This window comes from Mobula hypostoma, chromosome 2, assembly GCF_963921235.1.
Source record: "Mobula hypostoma chromosome 2, sMobHyp1.1, whole genome shotgun sequence".
NCBI classification, from domain to species: Eukaryota; Metazoa; Chordata; class Chondrichthyes; order Myliobatiformes; family Myliobatidae; genus Mobula; species Mobula hypostoma.
The window spans coordinates 222,584,255-222,597,108 of record NC_086098.1 but is presented as its reverse complement, the minus strand read 5'-3'; the positions used below and the strand labels follow the sequence as shown (position 1 = coordinate 222,597,108).

Genomic DNA, 12,854 nt, shown 5'->3' with positions numbered 1-12,854 from the left:
TGTCCCTGTTACTATTGGGTGGTCTATAAAAAACACCCAGTAGAGTTATTGACCCCTTGCTGTTCCTGATTTCCACCCACAGAGACTCAGACAATCCCTCATGACTTCCTCCTTTTCTGCAGCTGTGACACTATCTCTGATCAGCAGTGCCATGCCCCCACCTCTTTCACCTCCCTCCATGTCCTTTCTGAAACATCAAAAGCCTGGCACACTCAGCAGCCATTCCTGCCTGAGACATCCAAGTCTCTGTAATGGCCACAACATCATAGCTCCAAGTACTGATCCACACTCTAAGCTCATCCGCTTTGTTCATGATGCTTCTTACATTAAATAGACACATCTCAATCCATCAGTCTGAGCACATCCCTTCTCTATCACCTGCCTATCCTCCCTCTCACACTGCCTACAAGCCTTTTCTATTTGTGAGCCAACCGCTCCTTCCTCTGTCTCTTCAGTTCCGTTCCCACCCCTCAGGAATTCTAGTTTAAATTCTCCCCAATAGCCTTAGCAAACCTCCCTGCCAGGATATTGGTTCCTCTGGGATTCAAGTGCAACCCGTCCTTTTTGTACAGGTCACACCTGCCCCAAAAGAGGTCCCAATGATCCAGAAATCTGAATCCCTGCCCCCCGCTCCATTCCCTCACCCATGCATTTATCCTCCACCTAACTCTATTCCTATACTCACTGTCATGTGGCACAGGCAGTAATCCTGAGATTACTACCTTTGAGGTCTTGCTTCTCAACTTCCTTCCTGACTCCCTGTAGTCTGTTTTCAGGACCTCCTCCCTTTTCCTACCTATGTCATTGGTACCAATATGTACCACGACCTCTGGCTGTTCTCCTTCCCACTTCAGGATATCATGGACGTGATTAGAAACATCCCAGACCCTGGCACCTGGGAGGCAAACTACCATCCATGTTTCTTTCCTGCGTCCACAGAATCGCCTGTCTGACCCCCTAACTATAGAATCCCCTATTACTGCTGCCTTCTTCCTTTCTCTACCCTTCTGAGCCACAGGGCCAGACTCTGTGCCAGAGATGCAGCCACTGTTGCTTCCCCCAGGTAGAGTTTCCAGATTTTAAACAGCAAGAATGGTGGCAAGGCTCTGAACAATGGGAGATTAATTTCTTGGTGCTCATTTCCTGTAATGGGTGCGTTTTCTCTTGCTCATGATCTTTTCACTCTCCCTTCTGTAGGTGGCTGCAGGAGATCTGGTACAGGGTCGCCTCTGGAAACAAAACGGAGTTGCAGCTGTTTCCTGTGCTCAAGGAGTCTTTTATGCAAAACCAAATCCTACTGAAAGCAAACCATGAAGAAAAACTATTTCCCATTTAACCCACCTTGTTTGTTAATAGTTTACCTTCAATACAATGTACGAAACTTCATCAACTAGCTTAATAACTATCACAAAGTACTAAATATTACAAGTATATGCACATCCTGTAAAAGTTCTGTTATTAATTCCTATCCACAACTGAATTTGCTAATGATATGTTGTAATGTTTCTCCTCTACACCCTCCCCCACCTTTTTATTCTGGCTAACACAGACAAAATGCTAGAGGAACACAGCCAGTCAAGAGTAGACAATAAACATTTTGGGCATCAGGACATCCTCTCCATAGACCCTGCCTGACTTGCCGAGCTCCTCCAGCATTATCTGTGTGTTAATCTGAATTTCCAGCATCTGCAAAATCTTGTTCTTACCATCTATGTTCTTATTGTGGCTTTTTCTCCCTTCCTTTCCAGTCCTGATGAAGGGTCTTGACTTGAAATGTTGATTGTTTATTTCCCTCCAGAGATGCTGTCTGACTCACTGAGTTCCTCCAGCATTTTCTGTATTGCAGTACTGCTAGCAGGGTTGTTTGGAATCATGGTCAGAGTCTCAGAATAATGAGGCCAGCTTTTCAATGACTGAGATGAGATTTCTTCACCCAGAGTACAGTGTGACTAAACCGAATGCATTGTGAAACATCAGAGAAACAAATGCAAATTGAATGATCTCTTTGTGGGAATGACCTTAAACTTTCAGTTGTCTGTCACTTTATTTTACTATCCCAATCCGAATCTGATCTCTCTGTGGCCTCTTGCACTGTTAAAATGAGGTGTAGTTGCATTCATTGATTGGAGTTTGAGTTTAAGAATAAGGAAGTCATGTTGCAGCTGTATAAAACTCCGTTTAGGCCATGTTTGAAATACTGGTTACCGTTCTGCTTGCCCCTTTACAGGAAGAATATGGGGGCTTTGGAGAGGTTCACCTGGATGCTGCCTGGATTCGGTGGGTATTAGCTATAAGCAAATGTTAAACAAACTACTATTATTTTCTTTCAGAGGCAACCTGACAGAAATACATTAAAAGTCTGAGAGCTATAGAGAGGTTAAGTAGTGTCTTTTTTCTTTAGATATAGGAGCATAATTAGGCCATTCATTCATGGTTGATTTATGGAAATACAAATACTGGAGAGCACAGCTTTTAAGTGCGGTGAGAGTGTTTAAGGGAGATTTAAATGGCAAATCTTCTTTGTTGCCCAGAGTGGTAGGTGCCTGGAACACACTGCCAAGGCAAGTGATGGAAGCAGAAATAATAGCAATATTTAAGAGTCATTTAAGAGGCAGGGATGGAATTGAGTGATATAGGCCACATACAGGCAGATGTGTAGTTTACATTGGCATCATGGTTGGCACAGATGTTTTGAACCAAAGGGATTGTTCCTGTGCTGCACTGTTCCATGTTCTGTGACACACCGTTTTTGCCTCCCATCCTTTTTACCCTTATTTCTTCTATTTGCATAATCAGGCATAGCCCGGATGGTGAGACTGTTGAACTTCACATATTTTATATTAGCAACAGAATCGGAATTAGGTTTGTATCACAAACACATTTCGAAATTTGTCATTCTGTCACAGCAGTACAGTGAGAGCCATAAAAATGTTACAGTAACAGAACAGCAAAAAGGAAATAGTGAGGCAGCATTCATGAGTCGTGGACTGTTCAGAAATCTGATGGTGGAGGGGAAGGAGGAAGAATACATTATAGACAAAGAATCTTAAAGTGCTGATTATTTGACCCTTTCAGAGAACTGTTTGTTCTACCTATTGCCCCCCCCCACCTTTTCTAGTACCTCAAAGGTCAAAGTAAATTTATTATCAAAGAACCATATATGACCCTGAGATTCATTTTCTTGCGAGCATTAACAGTAGATACAAAGAAACGCCATAGGATCAATGAAAAACGCACAGATGGACAAGCAACCCATGTGCAAAAGACAACTGTAAATAAAAAATTAATAAGTAAATAAGCAACTAATACCGAGAATATAAGATGAAAAGTCCTTGGAAGTGAAATCCATAGGTTGTGAGAACAGTACAGTGTTGGGGATTGGTGTTTCCTAATAAGGAACCAGTCAATATTCTCTCCACTGCACATCTACAGAAGTTGATCAAAGTTTTAGATGACATGCCAAACCTTAACAAACTTTAACGTAGAGGCACAGTCGTGCTTTCTTTTGAATGACACTTACATATCCTCTGAAATAATTACACTAAAGAATATAAAATTGCTGACCCTCTCCACCTCTGATTCCCCCAGTGAGGACTCTGGTTTCCTCCTCCTGTATTTAATAAATGCTTCTTGGTCTTGCTGACATTGAGTGAGAGGTTGTTGTTGTGGCACCTTTCAACCAGGTTTTCAATCTCCCTCCTATATGCTGATTTGTCACCATCTCTGATTTGACCAACATCAGCAAACTTAAATATGGCATTGGAGCTGTGCACAGCCCCACAGTCATAAGTGTAAAATGAGTAGAGCGGGGAACTAAGCACACATCCCTTTGTTGATGATGATTGTGGAGGAGATGATGTTGCCAATTTGAACTGACTCGGGTCTGCAAGTGAGGAAATTGAGGGCCCAATTGTACAAGGAGGTATTGAGGTCAAGGTCTTGGAGCTTATTTAATAGTTTTAAGGGGATGATAATATTGAATGCGGAGTTGTCAATGAAGAGCATCCTGATGTATGCATTTCACTGTACAGATGTTCCACTGTTGAGTGAAGAGCCAATGAAATGGCATCTGCTTTTGACCTGTTGCAATGGTAGGCAAATTGGAGTCAATCCAAGTCACTCCTCAAGCAGGAGTTGATTTAGAGATACAGCACAGTAACAGGCCCTTCCGGCCCAATGAGCCCACAATGCCCAATAATACCCTAACCTACCAACCCGTATATCTTTGGAATATAGGAGGAAACCCCCACGGTCACAGGGAGAATATACAAACTCATTATGTTTTCACCAACCTGCTCCATACTTGAAGAAGGATATACTGGCTTTGGAGGCAGTGCAGAGGAGGATCACCAGGTTGATTCCAGGGATGAAGGGGTTAACCTATGAGGAGAGATTGAGTCACCTGGGACTGTACTCTGGAGTTCAGAAGAATGAGAAGGGATCTTATAGAAACATACAAAATTTTGAAAGGGTTAGATAAGATAGAAGTAGGAAAGTTGTTTCCATTGGTAGGTGAGACTAGAACTAGGGGACATTGCCTCAAGATTCAGGGGAGAAGATTTAGTTCGGAGATGGGGAGAAGATTTAGTTCGGAGATGAGAAACTGTTTCTCCTAGAGAGTGGTGAATCTGTGGAATTCTCTCTCAGGGAAGTAGTTGAGGCTTCCTCACTAAATATATTAAAGAAACAGTTGGACAGGTTTTTACATAGTAAGAAAATTAAGGGTTATGGGGAAAAGGCAGGTAGATGGAGCTGAGTTTACAGACAGATTAGCTATGATCTTATTGAATGGCAGGGCAGGCTCGATGGGCCGGATGGCCTACTCCTGCTCCTATTTCTTATGTTCTCAAAGCAATTCATCACAATGAATGTAAGTGCTATTGGTCAATAGTCATTGAGGCAGATCACCATGTTCTAGTCGAACTTGTTATTGTTCCAAGTTCTGATAAATAATTCCTGACCTGAAACTAACTGCTTTTCTTTCCACAGATGCTGGCTGGTGGGCTGAGTTTTTCCAGCAGTTAGCATTTTTTAAACTTGTGTTTCATTCAGCTGCATTCTTCACTAACTGTGTACAATGAAGGGAGAGGAATCCATTTCACTTCTTGTGATACGACTGGACCGAATTAAGAAGTATGTCACCACCTGCATTGGTTTGGTGCCTCTTGAGCGAAAGCCTACGTATCATTGGGCTACTTGGCAATAATGACACGGTGTAGAGAGCAGCAAGCTCCCCCTCTGACAGACTGGAAGAGCAGAACCAAGTCAATGAACTGCACTCACTCTGAAACTGACCAGCAGTCATTAATCAATGAACAGATCTGTGATAAAACCTACTGGTGAGCATGACTCTTCCTCCACCTCCACCACTCTCAGTACTAAATACCAAACTGAATCTTCTGTGTAGAATTTAATCTGCTTAATGCAGGTCTCTTTAGGAATATTACCCATTTGTTTTAATTGGGACACGTATACTAATGGTGAAATACATTTTTCTTTAATAAAATTCGAATATGTAGTGATTTAGTCTTGTTAAATGATTTGGCTATTGAAGGAATACAAAGTATCCAAATGCAAGAAAAAATTCTCTTCAATCTGAGCCCTTGATTGCTTTTATGGTTTTATTGCTTTTGTAAATGATTAGTACACTGCAGGATTTGTGTTCAAAATATATCCAGTTTCCAATAGATTAAGCTAATTGACTATTACTACAGTATTTGCTTTCAACATAAACTCTGAAAAATGTAAGTAAAATATATATACAAATTAATAGAACTTGATACATTCTTGGAGCCAAGAGCATTGCTTCTGTTTTAAAGCTAACTTTTAAATTACAAGATTGTGGGTGCTATTTAACTAAAACCACTTAATTATTTTAATATTTTTCCTATATTTTAAAGAATAGTTGATTCGTTATTCACTTTTGTTTTCTTATCCATAAACTACATCCTTGTCACCAATTTGCCAAACTATGAAAATAAACAGCAAAAACAGCTGCTTCCAAACTCACCAGAATTCATAAAAATATTATACATTGTATTATTTTTGTTCTGGGTAAGAATCAGTTTTCTGACTTTAGCACTTCTACATGAAGGCACATTAAATCTTTGAAGAGTCAATCGTTAAGGATGTGGTTTTGAGGGAAATGGAGGTACTTGATAAATAGGCCAAAGTCAGCATGACAAATCTTGCCTGACAAATCTGTTAAAATTTTTTGAGCAAATAACAAGCAGGATAGACAAAGGAGAGTCAGTGGATATTGTTTACTTGGATTTTCAGATGGCTTTTGACAAGGTGCTTCACCTGAGGCTGCTTAACATGGTACTACAGGGGGAAAAAAAACTAACATGGACAGAGCATTGGCAGATTGACAGGAAGTGAAGTACGAGAATAAAGAGAGGCTTTTCTGATTGGCTGCCAGTGACTCGTGGTGTTCCACAGAAGTCTTAGTTGGGACTGCTTCTTTTTACGTTGTATATCAATGATTTGGATGACAGAATTGATGATACATAGGTGGAGGGGCAGGTTGTGTTGAGAAAGCGGGGAGGCTATAGAAGGACTTAAACAGATTAGGAGAATGGGCAAAGAAGTGGAAAACGGAATACAGCGTGGGGAAGTGTATGGTCCTGCACTTCGGTAGAAGGAATAAAAGCACAGTCTATTTTCTAAATGGAGCTTAGAAAAATAGAGGGCTATAGGCAAGCCTAGTAATTTCTAAGGTAGGGACATCTTGGGCACAGCTTTGTGGGCCGAAGGGCCTGTATTGTGCTGTAGGTTTTCTATGTTTCTATGTTTAAAAATCCAAAGTGCAAAGGGCATTTATGCAGGACTCCCTAAAGGTTAATTTGCAGGTTGAGCAGTGGTGAGGTAGGCAAATGCAATGTTAGCATTCATTTCAAGTCGACTAGAACGTGAAAACAAGGCAGTCAAGGGGGAGACCTCACTTGGAGTATTGTGAGCAATTTTGGTCCCTAATCTAACAATAGATGTGCTGATATTGGAGAGGGGTCACAGAAAATTCACAAAAATGATTCCAGGAATGAGAGGCTTATCATATGAAGGGTGATTAATGGCTCTGGGCTTGTATTTGCTAGAAGTTAGAAGAGAGGGATCTTATTGAAATCTGTCAATATCTTATTGAAAGGCCTAGATAGACTGGATATGGGGAGGATGTTTCTATGGTGGGGGAGTCTAGGACCAGAGGGCACAGCCTCAGCATAGAAGGAAGTCCATTTTGAAAAGAGATGAGGAGGAATTTCTTTAGACAGAGGGTGGTGAATCTGTGGAACTTGTTGCCACATGTGGCTGTGGAGGCCAGGTCATTGGGTGTATTTTATACAGAGGTTGATTGTTTCTTGATTAGTCAAGGTATAAAAGGTTCGGGGGAGAAGGCAGGAGAATGGGATTAAGAGGGAAATGGATCAGCCATGATGAAATGACAGTGCAGATTCGATTGGCCAAATAGCCTAATTTGCTCCCATGTCCTATGCTCTTATGGTAAAGACTTTGCAAAGCATCACTTAAGAGTCTTAGAAGATGCTGTAAAGATGAGGAAGAAGGTCTTATGGTCAGATGTGACTAAAGTGGAACTTTTCTGGCCTCAGCAAGGTAACACCATTCTATTGTAAAGTATGGTGGAGGGAGCATTCATGTTACGGGGAGCTTTTCAGTAATAGGGTGGGGAAATCTGGTCATTGATTGATGAGAAGCTAAAAGCTGCTAAATGCAGAGAACCTGAATACGAACTTGCTAGTTCCTGTCAGAAAGCTTAAACTGGGGAGGAAGTTCATCTTTTAGAAGGACAATGATTCATAGCACACTACCAGAGCAACCCTGAAGTAGCTTCAAATAAAGATAATTAATGTCCTTGAGTGGCCCAGTCAGAGTCCTGACTTTAACCCGATTGAACATCTCCAGCAAGACCTCAAGATTTCTGTCCACCACCACTCGCCAACTACCCTGGCACAGCTTGAAGAAATTTGCAAGTACGAAAAGCAAATCTTGCTCCATCACATTGTGACTTATCCAAAAAGACTACTGGCTGAACTGCTGCTAGAGATGGTTCAACTAAGTAATGAGCAAAGGGGTATGAATACTTCTGAACTGCTGACATTTGTTTTAAATTTTTAGTTTTTCATGCTTTACAATTTTTGCTGGTTTTTTTTGGGCTCTCCTATGAAAAAAGGAGCATGTGATTCACAAATAAAAATACCCAGTTAAATGGATTAAAATCCCCGGTTGTAAAACTCATGTAACCAAAGGGTTGGGGCTGAATACTTTAACAAGGCAGTGTATTTAATAGAATCTATTGAGGCAAGGTGTTTGGTAATTAAAGCAACTTCTTTGGAAGAAGATGCGTGCATTTGGATTGCATGGTAGCTGTCCATGTTATTTATTTATTGACATACAGTGTGTAACAGGCCCTTCTGGTCCTTCAAGGTGGGCTGCCTAGTAATCCCCAATTTAACCCTAGTCTAAATCACGGACAATTACAATGACAAATTAACCTACCAACCGGTACGTCCTTGGACCACGGGAGGGAACTGGAGCACCCAGAGGAAACCTACATGGTCATGGAAAGAACATACAAACTCCTTAACAGATAGCGACAGGAATTGAACCCGGGTTGCCTGTAGTGTACGGCGTTGTGGTAATCTGTACACTTCCATGCTGTCCATCAAATAAATCCAGAGTATGTTTAAACTTACAGGTAGCCTGAATGTATGTGAAATAAGAAAGCAAAAGAATACATATTTCAATGTTACTTGCACTATCTGATTTTACTGCACATGTCCAGTGGACTGTGTATATGACATGCACTGAAGACCTTCTTTCAATTTTAGGAAATGTGTTACCAACATAATTGTGTATTTAAAATACCATCGTTATTGTGCACAAGATCATGGTACTTAGTCCTAGAAAATTGTTTAAACACTCAGATAAATCAAGGTTTGCTCATTTTTGAGGCGCATACAGATAAATATATTGGATCACTCTGCTTGCACTCAAGTTTTTTAGGCGATTTGTTAAGATGAATCCATTTTATTCCATAACTTGTCAATTACAGTTCACATAAGTGCTTAAAACAAGATTATTCAATATTGAGATTATCCAATATTCAAAATATATTTTGCTATCCTTTTCATAAGATTTAAATCTGCCTCTGTACTCTATAAAGTTTAAACTTCTATCCATATGTTCTTCAAAAATAGTCAGAATAATGTATTCTCATGAGATATTACTACACCATTTTAAAATTATAATCCACTCTTAAAATGTTATTCAGATAATGTTGGAAGTTAGTCATCAGATTACCTAAAGAGTATGTGTTTAGAAGGAACCTTCATTTACATAATACCATTTGTATTCCAAGGAAGTCTAAAACATTTTGTAATTTTAGGAAAATGTAAAAGAATTTATGACAGCAAGATCCCAAAAAGATAATATGCGATCAAGTCAAACAGTTTTCTTGACTGAGAGATAAACAATAATTGAGAGCAGGCCACTTTGGTCAATCTTTGAATAATGGAATTGTACAATTTATCTCCACCTCTAGCTGTAAGTAATAAATCTCTGAGGTTTGTACTTTTGTTTGACGTGGTAGAATTACAGCAATACAGGGATGAAATTTATCCTTTGCTCACAATTTTAAATTGAATATACTGGGAACAGCTTCAGTAGCTATGGCTACATAATCATTATACGAAAATATATGAATCACCTCCTGCTGTGACTGCTCCACATAATTTTATAATCTGTTGCAGTGTTGTTGTTAAGAATAGTCTTCACTGAAGGTGTGTATTAACTCCATCCTGAACAGGACAATATACTCCCTGAATTAAGAAATCACCATAAAAACCCAAAACAGAAAATTGGTAGTTTGGCAGCTTTGGGTCCATGCAAATTAATACATTTCATTCAGAATAACTAATAATTTCTCTGATAAGGATACTACAGGTACTCACAATGAGAAAGCAATCATCTATGATTCATGAATCTTCTGTCGGTCCCATTTGTGAACAATGGACTAATCCATCATCCAACATGCTCCCAGACTGATTACGAGGAGAAAAGTATCAAAAGATATGATTGGCTAGATTGAAGTGCTTTCTGAAAGTAAATCTATAAAAGAATATAAACCTAAAATTCATGCTTAAATATGATATCAGGAAACAATTACCTAGGGTTCTGGAAATCAGTTCATTCTTTCCCCAGAAAAAGTTGCTTAAACCAAGTCAATTCCAAATTTCTCAGCCAAGACGGATTTTGTTACTCACTTAAGCAATATCCCAACCATAGTTCTGATCCTTGTATTCCACAGAATTTAATTATCTCCTGGTATCTTTGGCTCTATTGCCCCCTGACAGGATGGAAATTGAAAAGTTTAAATTAAACAACAGAGACATAAACCAACTGCTTGTTAGCAAATTTACAATGCCTACATCTTCTGGTTGTCCCTGCTGAAATAAAATACACAATTTTCTTCATCTAAAGTTCATAACAAAAGATCTATACTAAATGAACAAATGGGGGAAAAAGCCACCCCCTGTTTGACTTCTTTCCCAACAGGTTTAGTAGATTCTGGATTTACCCTCCATAACTGTTGATGAATTCACCAACCAGACCAATGAACTGTAATGCATGGTTCTGTGTGCTTTCTCTGGTGCTGTAAAATATCCTACACTATTTTACTGAAGACAAAGAATTCCCTTCTGTCCTGGTTTAATTCTACAATTAAACATGTGAAAGTATATTAGCTGGTCAACATCGGTTTTTGTGTTTTACGTTTCAGAAACTTTTCATTGTCTGTAAAGTGCTTTAAAGTGTCCTGAAGTAATGAAAGGCACTACAGTTAAATGTATTTTTTTTTATTTTTGCTTACCCTTTCTTCCTCTGTCCTTTTATAGAATAGTGTCTAATTCATTCTAAGAAATATTTAATAAGGTGTTCTTTGAGAGTAGGTTGGTTTAAAACATCGACTCCAGACTCTTGGACCTGTTGGAGTCTTGCTTCAGATTGGCGTTTGTCTTTAGCTATCTTCCAGGAGAGCCTGATATTGGAATGAAGTAAAGGCACAAGTAAAGGATGATTTTCTTGGTCTTCGATACCTTGCAAGGCCCGCTCACAGTAAGCTTGGGCCTCTTCAAGGTGATCTTGCTCTTGGTAACACACACAAATAGAAGCCAGAGTGAAGAGTAAATGGCTTGTGTCACAGGCGCACAACTTCTGCTGCAAGTGTAGAGCATTGATTAATGTCTCCATAGCATCCTCACACATGCCGCCCCGTAGTAATCCTTGACCCACTATTAAATCTCGAAGGTAAAAGAATTCCAGAAAAATTCTGGACCTGCGAATGTCTGCAATTGAATAGATATGCTGGAGATATTGTTCAAAAGCCCGACTGCGTTTTGCAATGGTTTCATGTGTATAGTTTTTCCGGATTTTCTTCTTTGGAAAGATGACCTTCCCCATATCTTCTCTGAAATGCTTGTGGAGTGTTTCATTCAACTTTGCAAAATCGGTGTAACGCCGAACAATCAGAGCCTTGTCTTCATCGAAACATCCCGACCTAATCACATGTATGGTGTAGGCCTTTGGAAAAGATAAAATACATATCAAAAACTATTCAAAAACATTTGTTGCAGTCTTTTTGAACATGATATACAGTATTTGCAATAACTGTCAGCACTAAGAATATGATCCACTAAACACAGTCATGGTTCCCTGCTACTAGTATTATATATTCATATTCCATCATGAGTGATTTATTATCCCTCTCAACCCCAATCATCTGCCTTCTCCCTGTAACCTTTGATGCCCTTACTAATCAGGAACCTACTAACTTCTGCTGTAAATATACCCAATGTCTTGGCCTCCACAGCTGTCTGTGGCAGTGAATTCCACAAATTCACCGCCCTCCAGCTAAAGAAATTCCTCCTCACCTGTTCTAAAGGGAGGTATTCTTCTGTTCTGGTCCTAGGCCCCCCCACTATGGAAAACATCCTCTCCACATCCACCATATCCAGGCCTCTCAATATTAAATAGGTTTGCACAATTTGCCTTCTTTTGCACTTTGGTTATTCGTCAGTTTTCATGTACATGTATAGTTTTTTCCATAAATTCTACTGTATTCTTTATTTTCCTACAAATGTCTGCAAAAAAATGAATCGTAGGGTAGTATGTGGTGACATACATGTACTTTAATAATAAATTTACTTTGACTACCAATTCTGCTTCTGAATCAGAAGGCTGAGGGGCGTCTTTAGTGAACTATTCTGATGAAGGTAAACTAAAACCCTATTGACAAACTTAAAAGATCCTCTGGTATTATCTTAAAGCATAGAGAGGTTCTCAATAGTTACTACTCAACCAACACTGAAATCAAATTATCTGGTCAATATTGCATTATTGATTGTGTGCTTCGCTCAATTGGCTACTGTTTACACTGCAACGTGACCTGATCTCAGAAACACTTAATTGGGTGTGCAGCAATTTAGAAGGGTACAAAAGGTCCATTTTTTTCATTATAAGGTTGGACTCTATTTAATTTCCTCGAGCATAGAGTCACAGAAAACAACATGCTGAATCACTTAAACTGCTCAGTCCCATCAACCTGCATCCAGACCATCGCCTTCCGTACCCCTCCCGTCCAAGTACATATCCAAACTTCAGTTAAACGTTGAAATTGAAATTGCATCGACCACTTGCACTGACAGATGACTCCACACTTTTACTACCTGCTGAGTGAAGCTTTCCCTATTGTTCTCCTTAAACACTGAATTTGAATGGGCCAAGGACAGTGAAAGGAGACATCCATTTTTTGAGACTGTCTTTGCAATTCCACCCCCGCCCCA

At 39.7% G+C, this 12,854-nt stretch overlaps 1 protein-coding gene and 1 long non-coding RNA gene across 3 annotated transcripts in view; one reads left to right on the top strand and one right to left on the bottom strand.

Moving 5' to 3' along the window:
• Positions 1 to 1,204: 1,204 nt before the first annotated feature.
• Positions 1,205 to 5,122, top strand: LOC134342876 (uncharacterized). The gene is made up of 3 exons (XR_010017131.1): positions 1,205 to 1,373; positions 2,228 to 2,277; positions 4,990 to 5,122. It is a non-coding gene; the product is annotated as an uncharacterized LOC134342876 (long non-coding RNA).
• Positions 5,123 to 8,914: 3,792 nt separating this feature from the next.
• Positions 8,915 to 12,854, bottom strand: part of snx21 (sorting nexin family member 21) — a 64,656-nt gene continuing 60,716 nt past the window's right edge. Inside the window, exon 3 of one of the 2 annotated variants that reach the window (XM_063041538.1) lies at positions 8,915 to 11,592. In XM_063041538.1, the coding sequence (XP_062897608.1) occupies positions 10,921 to 11,592 (672 nt within the window). In that variant the 3' untranslated portion in view covers positions 8,915 to 10,920. The remainder of the gene's footprint in view (positions 11,593 to 12,854) is intronic. The other variant, XM_063041537.1, reaches the window with a different exon arrangement.